We start from the raw sequence: 26146 nt of genomic DNA, 5'->3' as shown, positions 1-26146 counted from the left end.
CGACTGTATCCTATAGCTGCCATATAACTGATTGATGGGAAATGCCATAACTTTGGTGTTTTTTAAGTTAGAGGGACTTTCCACACATGTTATATTTGACTTTTGTCAAATCGGCTGATCCTTATGAAATTTTGTACATAAGATATTTTTTTTTGTACATATTTTTGTACATATTATATCTTATGTACAAAATTTCATAAGGATCGGCCGACTATATCCTATAGCTGTCATAGAACGATCGGAGTGGCATAGCTTTGGTGTTTTTTAAGTTAGAAAGATGGGACTTGGTACAGATTACTCTTTGCGCAAAATAATTCAATATGCCAAATTTCATAAGGATCGGCCGACTATATTCGATCCGCTATATATCTAATAATATAAGATGCGTGGCGCCACCTAGCGGACTGCGACTCAACTGCAAGGGTATATCAACTTCGGCTCCGCCCGAAGTTAGCTTTCCTTTCTTGTTATAATTCTTATTTCTTAAGTAACTATAGACGTATCTCAACGTATACTCTTTACGCTTTTTATCAATGACTCGCCCCCCGTAGAACTAACTCGCTGCTCTAAAGTACTAAAACTACTCACTGCTCTAGTATAAATACTTTTCTGCTTAATGAAAACTTCAGTGCGATTTTACTTTACCAAACTCTTGATAACGATCTTGATAACTTTGAAATATAATGATCTTGGCGTCCTATTAGACGTCATCAATTTGCCAACCATATCTCTTCAATGGTTAATAAAGCGAAGGATGTTGTTCTTGGATTTATTAAAAGAAGCTGAATGTGATCATATGTAACTCCTATTTAACTGAAGGTTCGATTGTGGAGTCCGATTCATGTCTCTGAAGTCATTTGCTCTTTGGGGACTTTATTGGGATGCAAATCCTAACCCTCTTCTTACTATAAACTTACCTATCTTAACAAATCATAGAACTATGCTGGGTGTAGTTTTCCTCATAACCTTATGAATTAAATTTAACGCTTACATTTTAATGTTTCTAATAGAAGGACTAGACATTGTAGTCCTCTGTTCCTTAGTCATCGAAGATAGCCATGAGATTGACAGACGTGTAAGAAGAAGAACTAAGAGTTGCAAAACAAAATTGCATAAAAAATCGCTTGAAAATTCGGTTAAATTTGTATGGCGGAATAACTGCGATTTTATCGGAAGAGCCAAGATTTATAAAGCATCCGTTCAACAGATGAGGTATAAGTGTTCAGTAAGTTTTTTCTATTTAAAGGCGATATTGTTTTATTTCACGAAAAGGCACGTTTTTAAGAACTTATTTAATGATGTGATGTAAGCAATATTCTCAGTCGTTTTAGTTTTCATAGGCAACGCACCAGAAACAGTGATTTAAAATTCTAAAGGATTTTTGTAAGTCTGTTGTAACTCAACTATAAATTCCGTTAACATATTGGTTGACGATAAATTGCTGGAAGCTAAAAATCATTCCAGAAATAAATGGGCTGCCAAGATATGGAGTAGTGTTATTCCAACTCGTACATCGATTCTAACTTTTTAATTTTTATTCTCTATAGTGTACAAGGGTATATATATTGTATTCGTGCCAATATGTGCATGCAACAAGATGAAGAAATTCAAACCCCTCCAATAAAAGCTAAAAAATTTACATATTTTGAACAGCGTTAAAAACTCGATATAGCCATGTCCGTCTGTCTATTTCAGTTTTATTTGTTTACCTACTGGACTGACTCTAATGAATGCGGAGATTTTGGAGACAATGAAAGAAAAGGCTACACCTTTTTTTTGAAGACTCCTTTAGTACCAACGCAGTTAAGTTACGTAAAATCGAGTTATATACATTAAAGTATCGAATTTCACAGGAGATCATTTAAATTTTAGTTTCACAGGAAAATGGTATTTTTGTAACTACTTAAATTGTTTTTGTTTTATTTAAAAAACTTTTACAGATCTTGTTAAAAAACATAAAATTTGTTGGGTTGCAGATTCGGAATTTTTTGAAAATTTATAGTTAACAAAGTTATAGGTTAACAAGGTTAACGCTCGCTCTGGTCAAACTGAACTGAACACTGCATATTTGCGTGGCCGTTATGAGATCCAATTTTTGTTAGCTTTAAATCAATTTGTGTCCGAGCTTCACTCAATAAAGAAGTCATAAACTCAATACTCCGGCACATCCGTCAAAGTCAATACATTTACTGAAATTGGTTACCGAGCTTTAAGGGCCGTAATAATGGAGTTAGTCATTTCCACTGAAACTTCCTGATAGTCTTTGTGATACCGTGCTCTGAATTACCAGCTCTCTTATGGTATCAACAGCCGGTTGGGACACAATATTGACAAACATTATTCGGGAAAATAATTGAAATGACCGACAATTACTGACAATTACTGCTTATGATACATCTTTTCTTTCAAAGCTAACTTTAGCTAAAACCACAAAGTTATGCCCTTCTGCTACCATTCTGCTAACTACAGTGGCTGCCTTCGTATAATGAGCTCAAGACTAATTCACTTGCTTTGTTTTATTAAAAGACGGTTTAACGAATTTAATGACCAATATTTAACAAAAACTTTGTAAATATCTTTAGCCCATCTTATACTTGAGTATGGATCGTGGGTCTGGAGTCCGCAATACGAAGAACACCAAGATCACATCGAATCTTTCAAAAAACATTCCTGATTTTCGCCCTTCGAGGACTTAAATGGGATGCAAATCTTATTTTTCCCTCCTAGAAAAGGAGCCTTTTTTTAATTAACTTACCTTTATTAACAACCAGTAGAAAGATGCTGGGTGTTTTTTTCCTATATTGTCTTATCACTATTTATAAGACTTTTAACGTACCTATTAAAAGAACTAAACACTTTCGTATTTTACTTCTTAGCCATTGTTTTTCGACATTTGCCCAGCATGATTCCTTTATTTTATAACATAAACATTATAATGTTCAGACTACAATGTTGTTTACCCCATTTTTGCTATACTTATGACTTTAAATCTTATATTGTTAACGCTTTATTAAAGCAACACTCTTTCTCCTAATATAATATTTACTCTATTATTTTCTCCTGGAACTATTTTTGCGTTGTGCGGCAGCGCCCTAGGTCGGTCATATACCGATATAATGTATATATTTATATGCATAACATGATAGAACATTATTTTTAAAGACAAAACAACCAAAATATTTTAGTTTAATAATACGTATCCAATGTGGTAAATTAAAAAAAACGAAAATCCATCTTATAAATGTGGGATCAAAACTATCTAAATTAAATTAATTATAATTAATAATTAAAATAGAATAATAAATGCCGAATACTTCTTTCCATTGGCATTAAACAAATCTGAATTCTATGATTTAACTTTAAGTTTCCTCTGATTTTTGCAGATCTAAATATTTTCCTCGCTGTTGACTTGCACTCATTCAAAAATTTTTTATTGAATTTTTGAGTTTTGATGCTATTGCGCGTGCATTACTCATATTGGGCAAATGATGAAATTTAATGTTGTCAATGTATATTTTTCTAACATTTTGATCGCATGGGGAATGGTATACTCGGTACTATTCTTTTTCACCCATACCCTTTCATTCATATCAGGCTTATTTTCGCTAGCAGAAGGATCAGCAAAGAAAAATTAATTTCTTACATATATTCACAAAGCTTCAAATTTTTTATTTATTGTCAGTTATTTTTCTGCACGTACTAGCCCGAACTAAAACAAACTTATAGGCAAAAATATTTGGCACAAGCTTGGTTAGTACTTGACATTGATTGACATCAGTACTAGTAGTACATCTATCTCTAAAAGTCATCTTGATCTATCCCTTTAGCATTGTTTAGAATGCTAATATGAAATCCAAATATTTTTAAGTCCTTTAAAAATTTGCTGCATTTTTTTCTAAATTTAGGTTTGGAAAACTTTTATGAAGTTTTTATGAACTTTTTGTGCGCCCACATCCTCTGAGGTTAACTGTTTATACGACGGACTGACGCACAGACAGAAAGACATGACTATATCTACATAAATACATAGCTGTTGATGCTGATATAGTTTATGGAGCCGGAGATGATTCCTTCTCACTGTATCATATATGTACAAAAATAAAAAATATAAAATATATAATAATGCGTTTCACCTCTCTTTTTACCCTTTGATACAATTTTTACAAAAACCAATACCATTTTTACTAAATGCGTGAAATTTATCAAAAGTCACATCTCCGATCTTAAAAGTATGTATATTCATCATTAGAATCACCTTGTAAGTCGATACCACATAGCAGACTTTTGACCCAAATTATAATAACCTCGCAAGAGTAAAAAATGTCAGATAATTTATAATTTATCATAATAATACATTCACATAATACACATACTTAATACGGCTTATGAAAGTAAAATGTTGATCTTTCAGTACAAGTACTCACAAGTGAAACTTCTCATTCCACACAGGGTTTAGTTCCTGTGGCATTGTCCGCGTTCGTTTTTTGACTTTGCTAACCTGCACCGTCACATATGGATCACTGGTACCGCTTTTATCCTTCGCTATCAGGCCTTGAGCACAAATCACTGCATTAAATCAAGTCAAATATAATACGTATCAAATCGTTCGTTTCCAACACCAGGCACCAAAAATCCACCAATTTGTTGCAACAAAATCCGATTTCGTAAAACGATCATTGCCATGTTAATTATAAATAAATATTTTTAAAGAAAGAAAAATTTATTCATTTACAAATTTTGCCAAGTGTTATTTTTAATTGAAAATAATTTAAAGGAGTTTGAAACGAATACAATTGTCATACATTTATTACATTTTAGTGCAGATTAAAAGAATTTAAAATTTTTTGAATTTTTAAGTGTTCAGAATTTATTTTCAAGGGAGAAAGAAGAAGAGAAAAATCGGATGTGCTTAATAATAATCCTACATGTCAGCAGAAATATTTTATAACTGCTGACATGATTATTTCTTATGTCATATATACATATGTATTTGTATGTATTTACATATGTACATATTCAATTAGATAATATAGTTCTTAATCTAAAGTAATTCAAAAAATATGTACATACATAGGATTATTCGTCAATATAATGCAAGGGACAACAGCACAAGAGGTTGCAAATACACATTTCGTATTATTATAAAACAAAAAGATTTGCATTAAGCTTTAAAATATAAATATAAAATAAAAATATTAAAAACAATAAAATATTTAAAAAAACTTTTTGGCTTATACAATACATTAAAGTTTGGTGCAAACACATATTGTATGTTTTCAGTAGAATATGAATACACAGTCAAAACACTTTTGGTGCCTTATCACTTTAAACTACATAATTTTATAAAAAAAGTTTCGAAATTTAAAACAAGAAAGAAAAGCTAACTTCGGGCGGAGTCAAAGTTGATATACCACAGCACTCATGTGGCAATTTAGAATAAATGATTTATATAATTGATATATAACAGATATAAATTTCAAATATAGTTATCCAATTCTTATAAGAATATTGTTGGGACTTATGCCAGCATCATTTATTATAATTAGCACTAATAAGTTCTCTCAGTGTAACTTCCATATTCTTGCTATATTCCCATATGATTGTTGTTCTTTGCAGCGCATACACTTCGGGAGCTTTGGTAGACCTGGCGGCGTTACAAATATCCAATAAATACCAATTACAAAAAACAATTTCTTTAATTTAAATTAATTTCTTTGTGTAGAAAAAGACAGACGTAAAAAATTAGTGTCAACTTTATATGATGTTCTACCAGCTCTGCTCATTGCACTTTTTGGTGTTTGACAAAATTTCAGATCTAAATTTCATATTTAGATCTGAAATTTTGTCAAACACCAAAAAGTGGAATCCAATTAATGGATATATACCGAAACAGGGGCTACATATTCTGCCCACCTTCTGCTGCTGAAATTCAAAGAATGATCGATATAAGGTTCGGATCAGTTGACGAAAAATAGAACACTTAGAAGGTCCTGTTCTTCTACCCTAAAAACCAACAAAGTTATAACATTTTCGATCAATTCGATCAATTGATATTAATATGACAGCTATAGTATAGTCGCGCAATCCTTAGAAAATTCGGTGGATCAAATCAGTTGGCTACAAATAGGAGAGGATTGAAGATATCTCCTTCATGGCGTTACAAAGTTTTGACTTTTATTATTAAACCCTCTGAAAAGCTATAAAAACCACTTTGCCCACCAAAAATATCGGATATTTATTTTGGCGACGAAAACCGCATTATAGGTATACAACATATTGTCTGCTAACTGCAAAGCTATTACCTATATAGGAAATAAATATACCTACTTTGCAAATTTTCAACTTCACTTCATCAAAAGTCAATAGAGATTAAAAATCCTCCTCCTCTTCACAGAGTTCTAAAAGTGGTCCTATATTGAATCAGGTTTTACTAAGGCGAAAATATATGATGCAAATGAAGATCTACACGAATAGAGTCTAGGAAGCTTACTACGTAAACCCCAGTAAATCTGATAGGTAAGAGTAAGAAATTTAGTTCGTTTTTCAAAAGAGACGTTTTTTTCTTAACCCAACTCAGCTGGTGTTCTTAAATCTATATTCTCTGGCCAGTAGGCGGGCGCAAGCAGTGGCAGTGGCACACGTATCTTGAAGGATGAAGTCAGTATCGAGTATGAAAATTTAAATTTCCTAATGTCTTCCACTCCTTTAATGGCCTTTATTTTGGATGCTGAAGGGTTTATTTCTAAAAAATTTTGTTGTATTACTTGGTGTGATACGGTGTGCAGTCTGAAACCAGAGCAGTCTGAAAAACTCTCTACATAGCAGCCTTAGGACCCTTCCAGAGAGACGCCATGTATTGCATTTTCTTTAACTTTTCTGCAGAGCTTGCAGAAACCATTCTGTCCACGAAACCATAGCCCCGTACAATAGAATTGGTATAATATATAATATAATAATTGGTATATAATTATATAACTAATTTCAGCCCTACTGGCTTCCGACTGGAGTAAAGCGCGAGTATCGTTTTATTTGCTCTGTCTATTGTATAAAGCTTCGAGTCAAGTATCCTATCTAGCGAGATGCCTAGTTATTTTGTACTACTGCTAAGGCTAAGAGTTTCCCCTAATGGTTTCGGAAGTTCCGAGTTTGGTAATTTAAACTTTCTGGTGTATCCAAGACCATTCCTATCTGCTCATTCTGATAGTACTTTCAGCTTGTCACATCGAGCATGAGGAAAATTACAAGTGAAGGCAACTGCGGGCGGCGGCGGCAGAACTCTGCAGCCGCCGCCCGCCTAGCACCATATTGTTTTATTAATACGTTCCAAAGAAGTTCCATGACTCTCCAAAGGGGAAAGAGTACCGCTTTCCAGAGCTCTTCTTTGCTGAGAATGAATCTCTGAATATACGCTTCTGTACTGTATTAGGTGCACGGATTTACAGTCTACTCTTAGTCCTGCCAGCTCATCAGTAATTGAGCATGGCAAGATGTAAAACCACCTTCGCCTAAAAAGCAATCATCGCGTATTCCTTGTCACTGAGTGCCTTCTCGGCGATCATGGTGATCTCTCCGTGGACTGGTCTTTTCGAAGCGCGTGTTGAAAGCCCGAAATATTGTAAATGCCCTGGAAGATTGTACCAAAAATTTTGATGATCCAGAGCCTAAGATAAGCCCCGGAATTGGTTAGCAAGGTGGGAAAATTTCCGTCTGGGCCCAGAAATTTGTAGGGCTTAAAACTGTTGAGCTCCCAATTAATATTCCTATTACTTAGGAGGCATTCCTGCGGACTCGGGACCCCTGTTTCCGCGTTTCCTGGATCGTCCTGTATGGGAGCAACCTAAGAAGTGTGCGTTAGTAAGACACTCTAAGGATTCCTTTCTGTGTGTGCACTAGATCAGCATGGGTGATACATCAATAGAAAGATTTTGTTTTAATTAAATATTTCTTTCTTTATCTGCCTAAAGTTTTTTAGCTTAAAAGATATGAAAATATAATAATAGCTTTGCAGTTATCAGACAATATGTTGTATACCTATAATGCGGTTTTCGTTGCCATAATAAATATCCGATATTTTTGGTGGGCCAAGTGGTTTTTATAGCTTTTCAGAGGGCTAAAATGTATGTTAAATAATCATAACATGCTTAGCCGCAGGTGTCGTTATCAGCATGTATTCTTCTCTGTTTTGTCTCCCAGCTTCGCATGTGCTTTATTGTTATTTGCTGTATTGTTATTTGCTGTATTGTTATTTGCTATTTGTATGCGTTTTGGGGAGCTTTGGTAGAGCTTCTGCGCAAGACGAAAACATTAATATTTATTTGTTTTCTACTATTGAATGCACATCCATTGGTAGTTAACGCAATATGCCGATCCTAAAATTCCTTTATTAGTAGTAGTAGAAACGATTTGTTGTCATTTTTTTATTTTATTACCTTTTAGAGCATTTTTTAAGATTCATTAAGGTGTGACCAGAAAAGAATAAAAAATGAAAAACACACACATAAGTGATTAGCACACGGAAGATAATCTATTATTGCGTTTCATTTTTATACCATTGCAGAGGGTATTGCAATTTTGATCAACATCTCAGACCCTGTTAAATTATTAGGATTAGGATCACCTCCTGAGTCGATATAAGCAAAATAAATATTTTCTCAGGTTTATAGTTATCGACTTCAAGCTTTGTACACATTCTTCATTCTTTTTCACATCATACATAATATAAAAGTCGGCGTGTTCCTTTGACTACATCCTATGGTTTTCATATAATTTTTTTCATAGTCAAGTTTGTTTCATATTTTTAACACGCCCCCATCAAAAAATGACACATTTCTTAGCGCCAGTTCAAAAAAGACTCCCAGATCCTTTATTTCGTCCCGTCTTTGTGCGTTATACCCACTTTTAGCCAAGACACTGCCCACTTTGGCCAAGGCGTTGAAGGGGCTTTGAGCCCCTTGCGTAAGGGTTATGCAAAGCATTTCTTCACGGCCGTGAAGCACAATAAAAATCCTAGCTTGTCTAGTTCCGGTAAAGAACACAAATGTGTATAGTAGACTAAATTTATAATTTCTATAAGTTTATAGCCTTATAATAGCGTTATATTTGTAAATTATAGCATATATGTAAGTATATAGCCATATATTTAAACCTGAAACCATTTTGATACCCTTGCAGAGGATATTATAATTTGGTTAATGCCTACAACGCAGCGAGACATCTCCGACCTTATAAAAATATATATTATATATTCTTGATCATTTTCTACGCACACATTCTTCTTTTCACTGCACGCTGAATATAAATCGGAACGGCCGGGATCGGTCGACTATATCCTTTAGCTGCCATGTAACTGATTGATCGGGAGTTCCACAACTGAGTTGTTTTCTAACTTAGAGGGACTTTCCATATAGGTATTTTATTTTGGGTCAATCAAAATCATCATATAAGCAAACAATCACAAATGACACAACATTGGTGTTTTTAAAGTTAGCAGGCTGAAACTTTTTAAAAAATGAGGGAAACAAGGATCTCACAAGGATCTATCAAATATTTTCGATATTAGCGATATACATCTCAGAATATTAGCTGGAAGGGTATATCAACTTTGGTTCCGCCAAAAGTTAACTTAGCTTTCGTGGTTTTTAATTAAATACAAATTAAATAACAAATATTTGAAAATATGACTTCATTTTTTTGTTTGTGAAACCCAATAAATGTTTTATTCAGATCATCAAGAAAAATATTGAAAGCATAACTACAAAATATATTTCTAAGCAAAAAAATGTTAAGCTTATAAAACTAAAGAATATATGTGTATATCTATATTTATATATATATATGTATATATATAAATATTTAAATACATACGTGTAAACAGACTTAACACTGTATAAAAATAATAATAGTAATATATATATATATATATATAAAAAATTACTATTTTGGGAAAGTGACTTCTTTTGCTAAGATAAAAATTGCAAAAATTATGATCCAAGTTCACACACATAAAAAAATTTGAACAATTAACAAGAAAATTTCACAAAATCAGTAATAAAAAATATCAGAAATACCGAAAATTTCGGTATTATTATTTGGGTAAAAGTAATTAGGTTTCATTCACCTTTTAATCAAAATGGTTAAATTTCAATAAATTTTTAACCGTTTTGTTGCAATACAATAATTATTCTATATTCGTATAAACATTTGATTTAACAATCTTTGTTGACTCCTTTTATATTTTTTTGTTTTTGTTGGTTTAAGGGGGTCTTGCCGTGTTGAAGCCGTTATTTAAGCCGATTTTTGAAAATTTGTTTCTTTTGCCCATTAAAGGATAGAACATTTAGTTTATCATATATTAATGGTAAAAAATTTCTTCGAGTGTATAAATATATTTTTTAAGGTGAAGAAAATTTAATACCTATCACGATTTAACAAAACTGGGTGATCGGAAATCAAACAAGAAAGGAAAGCTCATGCCCAATCGAAATACCGAACTGTGCGGACGTTCTTTCCCGAGCTCCGAGAAAACTGCAACATAATAGTTTTAATAAAACAATTGAAAAAAAAAAAAATCTAGGGTAACCCAATTTAAGCGAAAAGACGCTTAACCACAATTTATTAAAAGCAATAGACAAGCTTTTTATAACAGTTGTGTTGTGCTAAAACAAAAACTAGTACATTGTTTTGAATAAATAATTGCCACGCAATGAGCTTATTGAGCAACGATCAAAAGAACGAGCGTAGAAGCTCAGTGAACCAAAGAAACGGATTCTACTCTTACTTTTCAACCCGCGATACCAAAATGGAAAAATCGGCGATTAAAAGCAACCCGTCTCTACTGACCGCTGAAAACCAAAGGACATGGTTTTGCTCACCCGCTATGCTCACTCCGACACCCGCGTCATGGAGTTCGCAGTGAAAAACCCTTCCTCCATTGGCGGAACCAAATTTTGCACTAACAACAAGCAGTGCTACAATTTCTGCAACCACAGCGACAACCACTGCAACACAAAATACCGCGACATCAACGAGTACAAAAACAACAACTTCGGAAAGTTCCAAAGCGGCCCCGGCCACACTGGAATGGACTGGAATGGATCGCTACATCCAATACAGCTCAGCCCGCAGAGTAATCCGGCAGGAAATAAAACAAAAATTAACAGCGTCCAGAAGATCGACGAAGAACCAGGCAGATCCAGTAGTAACAGATTTGCCCTAGTGGCGGAGGTTGACAAAACCAACCAGCGCAAGACACCGCAAAAAAACCAAAGCCCCCTCCAATCTATATCAGGGAGAAAAACTCGAGTGCCCTGGTCAACCGAATTGCGACGTTGATCGGGAATGATGACAACTTTTATGTTGTCCGCTTATCAAAGGGAACATCCATGAAACAAAGGTGCAAACCAAGACTGAAGAGCACTTCCGAATCGAGTCCAAATATCTGGACAATGCTCAGTCCAGTTCAATGCACTAACTGCCAAGAGTATGGACACACTAGATCATACTGCATCTGTGTAGTCTGCGGGGAAGCCCACAACTCCACTTACTGCACTACAAACAAGGGCAGTACCGCGAAGAAATGTGGAAACTGCGGCGGCAATCATACGGCAAACTATAGAGGATGTATGGTATACAAGGCATGCTTCAAGCGACCGCAACGCGCAACCAAAATCCACAGAATGTGTACATTGCATCAAAAGCTACGCCAGTACGTCTTCTTCGCCAAAGCTGCCAAAGCCTTTACCCCACCAACGGCTTCTCCAATGTCGATGCTCTACGATCTGGAATGGAAAATCCAATTCAGCCTAACTCACAAAGCGCTCAACAGGCCCCAGACCAGCCACATAGCAAAACGCAAATTATGATGCTTACCCTCCAACAAAGTATGATGGAGCTTATTTCATTCATGAAAACGACCATGCAAACTCTTTTTCGAAACCAGAACATGGTAATACAGCTGCTCGTAGCACAACAGTCTAAATAATCTATGCAGACTCTACGAATATCAATGTGGAACGCCAATGGTGTCTCACGGCATAAACTAGAATTGTCACAATTCTTAATCGAAAACCATATTGACGTTATGCTACTGGTGGAAACGCATCTTACAAACAAAAACAACCTTCAAATAAGAGTCTTTTCAAATATACAATCTACTGCACAGATCATCCAGATGGGGAAGCCCACGGCGGAACTGGAGTTCTAATCAGAGAACGCTTAAAACACCATTTTCACAAAAGGTTTGCAACAAACTTCTTGCAGGCCACATTGATACAAATTCAGTCAAGAAACGGAAGTCTTTCAATCGCTGCCGTTTACTGCCCCCCTCGTTTCTCAATCTCGGAAGGACAATTTATGGACTTCTACAATTCACTTGGTGATCGTTTTAATGCCGCAGGAGACTAACGCCAAACATTCGCACTGGGGATCACGTCTAGTGACTCCCAGATGAAGGCAATTGTACAATGCAATTATAAATGTGAGAAATAAACTGAACTATGTTTCCCTTGGAAGTCCCGCATACTGGCCAACCGACCTACGCAAGCTCCCAGACCTTATTGATTTTGTGGTGACAAAAAACATGCCTTGCAATCTAATAAGTACGAAAGCAGTCTCGGAATTATCATCAGACCACTCGCCTTGCTTTTAACTCTTATTCAAAGCCCAGAAATAACCGAACACCCCCTCAGCCTGACATCGCCAAAAACGAACTGGCTTAAATACAAAAAGTACGTAAGTGCTCACATAGAACTCGCCCCAGAGTTTTACAGGCTACCTCTCAGCCAACTGCACCTTGATTCCGGCCGGACAAAATCGAAAAAGTCATAAGTGGGCTACAACCAATAAAGGCTCCCGGTTGTGACCTACTGACGCCAAAGATGTTGGTCGAACTTCCAAAATGTATCGCTAATCTTGGCCATTTCCTAAAATAGTGGAAGAAATCCATCATTATAATGATACCGAAGAAACCACGGAACCATCGAGCATGTAAAGAGATTAACATCTGAAATACACTCAGCCTTTGAACAGCGAGAATTCTATAGCGCTATTTTTCTCGTCATATCTCAAGCTTTCGACCGAAATTGGCCTTTAAGCCATGCACAAAATCAAAACGTATTTGCCAACATACACCCACAAGCTACTGAAATCATACCTCTACAATAGGGTATTCTCAGTGAGATACAACGCAGCTACTTCGGGCACCTACATTATCGAAGCTGGACTTCCATAAGGAAGCGGACTCGGCCCGTGTCTATATGTTTTGTATACTGCGGATATTCCCACAAACGCACAACTAACATCGTCAACTTCGTCGGCGAACGTACCGCTAACCAACTGGCTAATTGTCTAATAGTAGTGGAAACGTGGGCCCGATTGGCGCATTAAAATAAACGAACAAAAGTGTAAATATGTAACGTTTACTCCTAATAGACAAACATGCCCTCCGCTTTCACTAAACCTTATGAAGATCCCTCAAGTTAACGAAGTAACGTACCTTGGCGTCCACCTGGCGTAAGCACATCGAATGCAAGAAGGAGCACCTAAAACTGTAAGCCAGCAGCCTCCACTGGATCATAAACCCACGATCGGCACTGTGCCTGGACTATAAGCTACTACTCTACAATTCAGTCCTAAAGCCAATCTGGACGTATGGCTCCCAGCTGTGGGGGAACACGAGCAGCAGCAACATAGACATCATACAGCGCGCACAATCAAAAATCTTGAGAACTATCACTGGGGCAGCTTGGTATGTTCGCAAAAAAAAAATCCACCATGCTCGCAGTAAAAGACGAAATTAAGAAGCAAAAAGAGTCCTACAAACAAAAACTGTCTTCGCACCCAAATCTCCTCGCTCGGGGATTGACTCGGGTTTCTAGCAGATCCCGTCTGCGACGCAACGATCTTCCAACCCAGCAATCGATTGTTTAGGGCCGTCTAACTCTGTATCAGTCAACATGACTGTTAGTTAATTAAAAATATAAGATACACCTCTTGTTAGTCTCGCAAAGAGAAGATTCAAGAAATAAAAAAACGGTGAAAAATTTGGTGGAACCAACTTCGGTGCAACCAATGTTTATATACCCTTTCATGGAATATTCTAATATATATATAATATCGCAAATAGAGGCAATACTTGATAGATTCTTGTGAAAATATATTATCATGAAATCAATTTCTAATAATAAAATTTTTTAGAAAAGTTCCAACCTTCTTACTTTTAAACAACAAAGTTGGATCAATTCCCATCGTGCAGTTATATGAATAGCTTTAGAATATATTCGGCAAAGTTTGAAGCCAGTTTCGTTTAAAACTGAGAGACTAGTGCGGATAGAAACATTTTTTTCCCAAAAAAAGGGACCGAATATTGAAATATTTTTTTATCCACATATTCTAAATATATTTTTGATTGGATTATTTTTTTCAACACCGCATGGCCCTTTTATATGTATAGGCTTAGTAATACATTTTAGGTAAGACTTTAAATTTTAAGTTAAATTAAATTATCCTTATTAAAAAACATGCAGTAAGATTAGTTTACATTTTAATTTAATTTGTAACATTCGATACTTCTTTAAAATAAAAATAATATAATGAAATGATTTTGCGAAAATTTTATTGAATCTTTTAAACAAAATATTATTTTTCATGAAACAAAAATAAGGTATGGTATCAAAAAATTAACATTTATTTTAAATCTGTAATGTCTTTGAAATGTTTTTGTATGTGTACCTGTAATTGTTAGTTTGCATGACCATTTAGATGTTCCCTCAACAGTAGCGTGCTCAGCCTGTTCTAATGAATCTATGTGTGTATCTGGATCCACACCGAAAGTCATCCTTAAATTAGATCGATTGCATTCATTTAAGATATTTTTTAAAATATATACAAACATATTTTTATGAAGTTTCTGACCTCTTTGCATTTAACACATGTATATACACACCTGGCCAAAATAATAAGTACACGCTCATAAGATTTCTTCTATGTCACGTAAATCTTTTTTGATAACCGTAACGAACCAATTTTAATTTCTTTTAGTTTTCTGGCACAATGTTGATTATAAAAATACTTAACATAAGAATAATTCACGAAATTTGTAGAATTTATGGTCGATTAAACCTAAAAAACATAAAAAAGGGTTGGTCAAAAAAATAATTACAGCAATTCTTCAAAGCCTCTAACTTAAAAATAAAAAACATTTTCTCAATTTTTTTCTTTTTATAGTAATCTTATGCTAATACCCAGTATATCCCCCCATATTTTGTATAACTTTTGTTATCCGTTTCGGCATGCTGGGCATTTAATTTACGGCACGTCTCCAAACAACTCTCGTACCTTGTCTTTGCTGCAATTCTTCTATATTTTGAAATGTGTTTGTGCCAATCCGACGATTAAGCTCTCCCCATAGGTTATCTATTGGGTTTAAGTCTGCAGTTTGACTTGGCCACTTCATAATGTCCACCTTGTTTCCGGTGAACTAAGCTTTGACCAGCTTTGATGTGTGTTTTGGGTCGTTGTCCTGTAGAAAGACCCAACTCAAGGGCATGTCTTCCTCAGCATTATGTCAGACAATATAATTTTATATCCAAATTGGGTCATAGTATCGGTAATCCGTAAATCGGGACGACTCCATGCCAAGAAAAACAGTCCCAAATCATAATGTTTCCGCTTCCGTGTTTAACGGTCTATTTCGAGTACCGGGCGTCGAATTCTATGCCTTTGGGTCGACGAAACAAGTCGTAAATTCTTTCTGGAGTCGTTACCAAATAGATTTATTTTTGTTTCGTCGCTCCATAGGACATTATTCCACTTTTTGGAACCCTCTGTTCCAGATCATGCCAAATGATTTTGGGCTAACTGTTTCCTCATCTTTAATTTATGCCCTCGAAGGAGAGTAACTTTTCTGGCTATGTGTCCTTGTAAGCCAGCATTAGTAAGTCTTCGACGAACTGATCTAGACGATATTTCATGGTCAATATGAGCAGCAATGGATGAGCAGTAAAAACTTAGGATTCGGGTGTCGGTCGTTTGACAGGATTTCTTCTTCCGACCTCGAGTTTCGAATTGAATGTTGAATTTTAGGGCATTCTGGACCAAACATAATGACTGCCCAAGTCTTTTAGCGATTTCCCGAAGATTTTATCCTTCCTTTTGCAGAATTAAAGCAATTTTTCTTTTTTCTGTTGTACAACTCTTTTTTTTGCCCAACTATAGAATTTTTTTTCCTGGGATATACTTAAATATGCTAGGAAATAATAAAAACCAACATATCTTAACTCGAATCTAGCTTTAATCCTTTAAAATTTATCAAATACACAGGTGTACTTATTATTTTGACCAGACCAAAATCGCCCACTCAGCAGAAAATTAAGCTTAGTATTGAATCCACGAGATTCCCATATTTCATTCTTGTTTTAGAAATTGTGTAACATTGTAACTTATCAATATAAAAAAAATGGCGGGTGTGCATTGCATAAAAATCGAGTTATATCGAAACATATAAACACTATATCTGTGTACTTATTATTTTGGCCAGGTGTGTATGTTAATACACAGGCCGACAGAAACAATTTCCACGCATAATTTCATTTGCTCCATAAACCCTTAACCGAAGTCCAGAACAAATATATGTAGGTTCCATCACCCACAGTTTCCGCGGTACACCTATGAGAAGAAATTGATAAAATTTTACCATATATTAAATTATGTAGGCCGTTAATTGCGTTGAATATAATTGTTTTTAGCACATGTAGCACATTTAGAAATGTATGTATAGAACTCAAATTAAAAAACTTAACCTAGAAGTTACCATATCTTTGGAATTCTCATCTAAAGTTAAAATCTCCGATAAATTATACAATTTTTAATTTTGAATTTAAGGAAAAGCTCGAAGTAACTTGATTGAATTTATTATAGTTAGTTAAACAATATTTTCGTCAATTCAATTGTAGCTTTTAATCTCATCTTTCCATACGAAAATGTTTTGGGAAAATCATAGAAGCACCAAAATAAATATATAAAAACTGAGAATTTAACTTTAGATGAGTAGTCCAAAGATTTGGTAACTGCTAGACGCAATTTTTTAATTTGAGTTACATACATACATTTCAAAAATCAAAAATTCAACGCAATTACATGGCCTGCTTATTTCAATATATGGTGACATTTGATAAATTTCTTATCTTAGGTGTACCGTGGGTGTGGGTGATGGAACCTATTTTTGTTCTGGACTTTGGTTCAGTGGTAAGGTTATGGAGCAGTTACAATTGTCGGCCTGTGTAATAGGGCTAGGCTAACAAGTACATTTATCCTAATATGACACTTCAATATCCCTTAAAATTACTTTAAAAAAAAATTATAAAATATCTAAGGATAAATTAGAAAGGTCTTAAATATAACAGAGTCTTTATATTTTAAAAATTTGACAAATCTTTTCAGAGGAGACTGAATCCTACAAACAGAAAAAAAAACCAAACTCAACATTTCAGAAGTGAATTTGGTATTATTGGTTTTCATGTATGTACATAAAACACTGTTATCGCTCAAAAGTAAAATTAACTGCTTTTATGTGCTTTCGAAAAAAAATATACATGTATTATTTTTACATGCTTATTAGACATTTTTTAAAATACAACTAATTAAGCGTCACATATACACATTCAATATTCCTAAGTAAATAAATAAGTTAAATAATAATAGAGCTTGGTCATTCAGAATGACAAATATCAATACATTCACATACATACAATCAAAATTTAACGGACAACAAAAAACATATGAAGATTAGAAGATGATTATTAATCAAACTCAAACCTGTAATTGCTATTTTAGCTGACCACTTGCTTGTACCATCCAGGACGCTTTGTTTTACAGCTTTCATATGACCAGTGTGACTCTTCTCTTCAATGCTGAATACGGCTCTAATGGATGAATGCCATGGCAAATTTTACTATCGTTTGATAAAAGTGATTGCCACTTATAAAGGGAACTTATTTTGAATTGAACATCAACATAAATATTAAGATTTGACTTTACTATATGCATATTTATACCCCAATAAAACATACCAAGTGCCAAAATAAAATGCATTGGGAAACTAGAATTACCAGCACTATTTAAAAATTAAACTTTCTAATTTATGTTACCTAATTAATTCGAAAATTTCGGGTTTTTCTCGTTCTCGTTGCTTCATACGATCCTTCATAGCGGTTATAATTGAATGAGCTTTATCCTCAGCTCCGTGTTTAGAGCTCTTTTCAGCAGCACCTGTTAACTTCAATAATAAAACACACATAGTTTAAATTAAATAAATTTGAAGTTACGTTGAAGGCAGTCGGCATTTAAAAGATCCTTGCACTTTTCATGGCACTTCACTCCACATTCAGTACATCTGACACCTTGCCTTGCTATTCCCCACAGTAAGCCTTCACACTCGTAACAATATGTTGGCGATGTAGCCGTCCACAACAAAAAGTTGTGAGGTGTTGTTGATGAAATGGGGTAGATCAACGCCTGCAGCGCTTTTTTATAAACGTGCATTTTCTAGAAAAAGGAGAAAACAAATAAATCTGAATATATTTACGTTAACTTATTAATTGAGCACTTTACAATAACAATAAGAAAAGAAAGCTAGCTTCGGGCGGAGCCGAAGTTGATATACTGTTGCAGTTAGGTAGCAGCTTATATTATTACATATATATCAGATATAGTTGGCCGATCCTTATTGAAATTTCACCATCAAATGCATTTTTTTATGAAACAGGAAACAGCCCCAAAAATCTTTAAAAATAGCAAGGTTGTGCCATTTTTGATCGTTCATGTTCATGATAGCTGGAAAATATAGTCGGCCGATCCTTATAAAATTTGGCAGATCGGATAAGATTGTTTTAAATGGAATCTGTTACTAGTTCCATCTTTCTTACTTAAAAATCAATTTGTAATCAAGATATCTTCGCCAAATACTAAATAATATCCCTGCAAGGGTATAAAAATATAAAGTTATTCAAAACAATTGAAAGGAGGGATAAATTGCCATCGTCCCGGACCGCATGTTTCGCATGCGGGAAGATATCCGAGCTTTAGCCATGTCGCGGCAAAGAAAATAATAAATGTATTGGAAATACAAACAGTCCCACACCCAGCACCCTGACCATCGTCACTATCTCAAACATTTTCCTTGTTTGGCATATAATTTATGCCAATGGGCAGTCCAAAAAAAATGGGATAACCTAATTTAAATTTTTCGAGGTGTGGATCAAAACTTATAAAAATTACAGTACTCGGTTTAATTATTTTGATGAAAAACAAATGGTGCAAGTTTTCATGTAACTTTTCAATATTACCCAATGAATTTTTCTTCTGTTTTACTTAATGCTAACGCAAAAAAAAAAATAATGAATTTCACATTTTGTCATATGAACTTGAAGTAATATAAGCTAAAGTATTTTCATGTAGTAGCATAAGTATTTTGAAAAGTACTTTTGAATATGAATAACAAAGTTTTTATTTAAAAAAAGTAAAAGAAAAAGAAGAGTTTAGTAAAATATATAATTTCCTCTGGTTTCAATAACTTTTTAAAGGCGTCGTGGTACTGAATCGATTAAATTTTGGATGATCTCTAAAGAAAGGAAAGTGATTCCAGAAATTTTTTCTCTCTGGTTTTATTTAACGATACTGTTCTTTTGCGTTTGAGAAGAGACCAGACTTTTTCAATTATATTTATATCTGGATTTTAAGGTGGCCAGTTCAAAGAGGTAACTCCTTCAAAAATGTTACAATCATCTTAGCTTTGTGGCATGGGACGTTATCCTGTTGCAGAATGAAGGATTGTCCAATAAGCCTGTCACCACAACTAAAGGCAATATCATGTAGAACCCGCAAATATTGGCCTTGGTTCATCGAGCCAGTGACATGAACGGTGTCACCCAATCCATTATATGCCACACATCCCCAAAACATCACAGAGCCCACACCTTGGCATACTTTTTGCAAACTGGACGCTTTTTTTGCCTTTGTACCATTGGTAGTCTTACAAAAAATGTATTTTTTGATTAATTATATCTTGAAACTTTGAACACACAGGACCAGGTGCTCCTTTAGTTATTATTTGATCCCAATACGATGCTTCCGCAGCAAGCCTCGGTTGCTGGAACAAATTATAACTGATATCTTCGAGCAAAAGGTTAGCGGTAGCTAAAACTTTGGAGCTCCGGAGCTCCAAATTTGCGGAGCATTTTATTATAAGCCAGAAGTTTCCAATAAAATGCCTGTAAAATGTTACGTGAGTGTGTTTATTTGCTTCCCTACCAAAGCCGTGTACTTAGAGATTCTGAAGGATCTATCCAGATCTGCATTTTAACAAGCTTTCAAACGGTTTATATGCACTCGCCGAATACCGCAGCACATTTGGTCTGACAATGCAACCGATTTTATTGGAGCTAAAACCGAGTTAAAACAACTGCTCCAACTCTTCATAAGCGATGAGCATCAACTGGAGCTTCTGGAAATTAGCGCGATTGAGTCCATCGAGTGGCATTTTTTTCCCCCTCCTCAGTTTTTGGATTTGGGGAGCTGCGAACTCTGCTGTGTCACATTGGTGCTGTTATAAAATCACGACCTTTATTGTCTCTTTCAGAAGATCCTGCATCCTCTTCAGAAGATGTGCTAACGCCAACCCATTTTATTAAAAGTGTTCCGTCGGTCAGTATCACCGAGCCTGATGTCACAAAGGGGAAATTCAACCGTATGGACAGCTGGCAGCCTTTTTTTTCAGCAGTTTTTCTGGGCCCGATGGATGGAGGAGTATTTAAGCCTTTTCAACAGCGCTCCACATCGGGCTGTCTGCGTAGTCTGCAGGGACACAATGACAGAACCGCGAAAAAATGTGGAAGCTACGGAGGCAACCATACGGCAAACTATAGAGGATGTATGGTGTACAAGGAGTTGAAGAGTCGCATGCGTTAAGCGACCGCAACGCGCAACCAAAATCCACAGAATGTGTACATTGCATCAAAAGCTACGCCAGTACGTCTTCTTCGCCAAAGCTGCCAAAGCCTTTACCCCACCAACGGCTTCTCCAATGTCGATGCTCTACGATCTGGAATGGAAAATCCAATTCAGCCTAACTCACAAAGCGCTCAACAGGCCCCAGACCAGCCACATAGCAAAACGCAAATTATGATGCTTACCCTCCAACAAAGTATGATGGAGCTTATTTCATTCATGAAAACGACCATGCAAACTCTTTTTCGAAACCAGAACATGGTAATACAGCTGCTCGTAGCACAACAGTCTAAATAATCTATGCAGACTCTACGAATATCAATGTGGAACGCCAATGGTGTCTCACGGCATAAACTAGAATTGTCACAATTCTTAATCGAAAACCATATTGACGTTATGCTACTGGTGGAAACGCATCTTACAAACAAAAACAACCTTCAAATAAGAGGCTTTTCAAATATACAATCTACTGCACAGATCATCCAGATGGGGAAGCCCACGGCGGAACTGGAGTTCTAATCAGAGAACGCTTAAAACACCATTTTCACAAAAGGTTTGCAACAAACTTCTTGCAGGCCACATTGATACAAATTCAGTCAAGAAACGGAAGTCTTTCAATCGCTGCCGTTTACTGCCCCCCTCGTTTCTCAATCTCGGAAGGACAATTTATGGACTTCTACAATTCACTTGGTGATCGTTTTAATGCCGCAGGAGACTAACGCCAAACATTCGCACTGGGGATCACGTCTAGTGACTCCCAGATGAAGGCAATTGTACAATGCAATTATAAATGTGAGAAATAAACTGAACTATGTTTCCCCTGGAAGTCCCGCATACTGGCCAACCGATCTACGCAAGCTCCCAGACCTTATTGATTTTGTGGTGACAAAAAACATGCTTTGCAATCTAATAAGTACGAAAGCAGTCTCGGACTTATCATCAGACCACTCGCATTGTGTTTAGTTACTGAGCGTTTTCGGTAACTTTATTTTTGTGTTCTAAATATTGCCTTTAATAAAAACAAGCACAGTTCGATTTATAGATATTGATTAAATTTATTTAATTGTTTTGGCGTTTCTACAAATGATATATTTACATATGTGACTGAGTAGGGTTGACGATCGAATTAAAATAATGACGCGGGAGAGCGGCTCAACGCTTGATGCTACGGAGCGACCGAGAGATCCCGCGAGAGAGCGAGACAACCGCTGACAACCGAGCGGGCGACGCGAATAGAGACATAGATAAAGAAAAGATAAATAAATTCAATAAATTATTGCCGGCCAAAACTTTCCGGCGGCTGCTTGACCCGACATACTCCCCCCGTTGGAAGATTAGCTTTCAAAAGCATCATGAAGGGGCAGCAGGCACAATTTGTTGACTGCCCGCCTTGTAGATCCGGACACCGTCCTCAGCAGCGCACCCGACACACTCCGTCATCGTTGTCTTCAACCTCGCTGTCACTGCAGCTGGGCGATGGCATCTCGGTCGCCATTTCGCTGCCAAAGTCCAAGAGCGGCTCCACATCCACACTGGGTAATATATGACCTATCACACTAGCCACCACTGTGCAGATCACGGCCAGACGCTTCTCCATGCGCTGCTGGAAGTGACGACGGTGAATGTAATATTTCTCCTTCTCGCTGAGCACTTTGCGGAGGCGCTTCTTCTTTGGCTTGGACGCAAATCTGCGATGAGACTTGTTCTTCACCGGCTCCGTCTGAGGCTGGATGAGCAACTCTGACTGCTCAGCTGCCATGAGGACCTTACCATCGTCAGGCCCTCCGCCTCCACAAACAATCGAACCGAGCCGAGTTTTTTGGATGGAGGGCTGAGCTTGGGATTGTAAGCTGATTTGCACAGAAAACCCATCTGTAGAGAACCCTGCGCCTCTTATACCGGATACAGTCACCGGAGTCCTTATCTTCCGCAGCTGAAGCTGGTCCGCCAGCCTTGAAGTTGAAGCCTTGAAGTGCACCTGCGAGACAGAATCGAGCTGCGCTCGGCAGGGCAGTAGATCTCCGGAGCGGTTCCTAACCAGAATATTGGCTGTGGCTAGCAACACCACATCACCAAAACGATCCTTAGCGACGGAAATATTGATGGCGGCGGACGCTGAACCAGAAACAGCGTCGCTGTAGATGTGGAAACCTCGGAAGAGGGGTGTTGGCCTTGAGCTGGCGAATTGCCACAAAAATGCAGCAGACTAGGATGTCTGCGTCCACACGCACGTCAGCTTGACGCATTGCATTGCCGAGATAGGTGCCCAGATCCAAGGCACTTACGGCAAAAATCCAATCGCCTAACTTCGCCTGATCCTCAGGCGACAAGCTTAAAAATCTTGGGCAGGAGTTTATCACGTGAGAATGGCCATTGTAGAATGATTAGATTAGATTAGTAGCATAATTAAAAGTCGAGAAAAAATTGAAGTCTAGTATAAGTTAGCATAGGGCGGAGCGGGAGCTCCGGGGAATTCGCCCCGCTTCGCCACAATAGATAAGCAAGGCTTAAGTTCTTTTGGTTAAAATATAGCGAATTATAACGTTGAGTCGAACGCTTGGTTTTTCTTTTCCTCGTTGTTAAAAATTATAGTAAACAGCCACTTTTAGTTTTTTTTTCAAAAGTGTGAGATAAACTAATCTCAGTAAACATTTTGGTGCCCCCGGGTGGACTTGGTTTACTATCATTTATAAATAAAGCAACAAGTGACAGTGTCACAAAAAATACATTGAAAACAAGAATAAAAAGTTGCTCGCGGTGGTAGTGTTGTGAAAATTAAAAAACAATAAACAAAAAAACAATTTAAAGTTCGCGTCGCGAAACAACATTTTTATCAACTGGAGTCATCGTCATCCCAAAAAAATTACAATCCACAGAATTACTTTAAAATAAACATTTTAAATAAAATTAATTTAGTAAATTAATTAATTATTATTGTTTTCGTGGTTTGTACTGAAATTAAAATTAAAATTTATTTAAATTTATATACATATTAAAATTTTATTTATTTATTAAATTTTAAATATTTTTTAAATATTTAAATTGCAACGAATTCGCTGCTTTTTAGAAAATAAATAATTGTAGAATGGAGAGTAATAAACCCAAAATTAATTCCCCGACCCTTCATGATTTAAAAAGAAGATTAAATGTTAAAGTAAAAAGCATTCGACGGTTCGAGGAACGTTTGGATCACTTCCTCTCGAAAATACCGAGCTAGAATGTAGCCTTCAGGTTTTAGATGAGACAATTTCCAAAGCAAAAGAGTTGCAAGACCAGATCGAGTATCGGGAAAATATATGGCGAATTCCTCAACAACCGGTCTCTAGCCTGAATTGCCAGGAAGAAAAATTAGAATCGATAGATCACAATTTGAAAAAATTCTGGTCATTGGAAGAAGTTCCATCTTCTTGTGTGAGGAAAATTATCAAAAGACTACTGCCTTCAGGTCGATTCGAAGTCAGACTTCCATTTAAGTCGGATTCAAGCGATTTGGGCAACTCATTCGAGATAGCCAAACGCGGATTTCTGTCGCTCGAGAGAAGATTATCTCGAGATCCGAACTTAAAGAAAATTTATGTGGAATTCATGGAAGAATACGAATCCCTGGGTCATATGTCCCCTGTAAGCAATGAGGTTCTTGCTTCTCCACACTACGTAATACCCCAGCAGTGTGTCTTACGGCCTCAAAGTACAACGACCAAACTACGAGTCGTTTTTGAAGGGTCCTGTAAGACATCCACACAAAAATGTTTGAATGATTTGTTGATGGTGGGTCCAACAATTCAGGAGGAGCTCTACTCAACTCTTCTTCGGTTTCGTCTAAACAAATTCGCTCTGATAGCCGACATCAAAAAGATGTATCGCCAAGTAATGGTGAATGAAGCAGATAGACGATACCAGTTGATAGTGTGGAGAAAAGATCCATCTGAGTCCTTGAAATTGTGCACGCTCAACACCGTTTCATATGACACTGCACCAGCCCCATTCCTGGCCATAAGGTGTTTGAAGAGGTTGAGTGAATCCGCGAAAAATACCTTCCCTCGAGCTGCTAAAGTTATTGGGTCTGACTTTTACGTCGACGACATGTTAACGGGTGCTGGTTGCGTGGAGGAGCCAAAGACAATCAAGTCTGAAGTAACTCAGGTTCTTCAAAACGCTGGGTGTGAAGTGAGTAAGTGGTTTTCAAACTCGCCTGAAGTTACTGCATCCGATAGCAAGCCAATAACACTTTCAGACTCAGAGCTGACTAATGCATTGGGAATCGCTTGGGTTCCCAAAGATGAATGTTTAAATTTGAAATTGATAGGTCGGTTATGGGTCAAAGGGCGACTAAGCGGAACTTTCTTTCGGTGACATCGAAGCTATTCGACCCCCTTGACTTATTGAGCCCAATCCTTATTAAAGGAAAGATCCTGTTGCAGGAGCTTTGGCTCAATAAGCTAGATTGGGATGAGTCGATTCCACTGCATTTGGAATCAGCGTGGAACAAACTTCAGCTCGCCTTGTCACAGTTAGAAGATATCTCAATACCGAGATTTGTGATGAATGAGCCGAAGTCACCAATTCAAATTCATGCCTTTTCTGACGCATCTATGAGAGCCTATGGAGCCTGCGTCTATATTCGTTGCGAATCTGCAGAACGTTTTAAAGTCTTGTTGTTGACTGCAAAGTCCAAAGTAGCGCCGTTCAAGACAAAGACGCTCCCCCGTCTTGAGGTGTGTGCCACTCACCTTCTCGCAGACCTCTGCCGTAAATTCAAGCCTCTAGTACCGATAAAAGTACCGATCGAACGCAGTATATCTTGGTCAGATTCTGAAGTTTGTCTTCATTGGATACGTTCCCATCCATCGTCATTGTCAACATTCGTATCAAATAGAGTTGCTGAGATTCAAGAGTGGTCAACTAAACAGAACCCGGCAGATATCGTTTCAAGAGGTGGAGACGTAAAGGAGACGGTGAAATCGATCTGGTTTACAGGTTCATCGTTTTTAACGGAGCCGGAAGATAAGTGGCCAACGAGTCCCCGGTTCCTTCACCAATCCCTCACCAGAGCTCCAAATGGCGTGTACCCACCCCTGCCTTAGTGATTAACGATGTGGTGCTAGTCAAGGGCGAGAACCTACCGGACCAAAGAGTTTGTGAGATG

At 36.7% G+C, this 26146-nt stretch overlaps 1 protein-coding gene and 1 long non-coding RNA gene across 18 annotated transcripts in view; both read right to left on the bottom strand.

The window, feature by feature from the left end:
- LOC6501778 (protein unc-13 homolog B) overlaps window positions 1-26146 on the bottom strand; it is a 279574-nt gene that overhangs the window by 134214 nt on the left and 119214 nt on the right. For 8 of the 17 annotated variants that reach the window (XM_044717638.1, XM_014904016.3, XM_014904013.3 and 5 more), the window contains 4 exons: window positions 18321-18540; window positions 18144-18264; window positions 17812-17918; window positions 4425-4566 (listed from right to left, as the gene is read on the bottom strand). In XM_044717638.1, coding sequence (XP_044573573.1) covers window positions 4425-4566; window positions 17812-17918; window positions 18144-18264; window positions 18321-18540 — 590 coding nt within the window. Of the gene's footprint in view, window positions 1-4424; window positions 4567-14727; window positions 14835-17811; window positions 17948-18143; window positions 18265-18320; window positions 18541-26146 lie in introns of those variants that run through there. The other 9 variants (XM_032455875.2, XM_014904020.3, XR_004311348.2 and 6 more) reach the window with 8 other exon arrangements.
- On the bottom strand, window positions 7997-9780 carry LOC123257716. Its single transcript, XR_006507835.1, has 2 exons — window positions 8430-9780; window positions 7997-8369 (listed from the first exon to the last, which is right to left on the bottom strand). It is a non-coding gene; the product is annotated as an uncharacterized LOC123257716 (long non-coding RNA).

This window comes from Drosophila ananassae (genome assembly GCF_017639315.1).
Source record: "Drosophila ananassae strain 14024-0371.13 chromosome 4 unlocalized genomic scaffold, ASM1763931v2 tig00000054, whole genome shotgun sequence".
Taxonomy (NCBI): Eukaryota; Metazoa; Arthropoda; class Insecta; order Diptera; family Drosophilidae; genus Drosophila; species Drosophila ananassae.
This window is presented reverse-complemented; position numbering and strand designations above follow the sequence as displayed.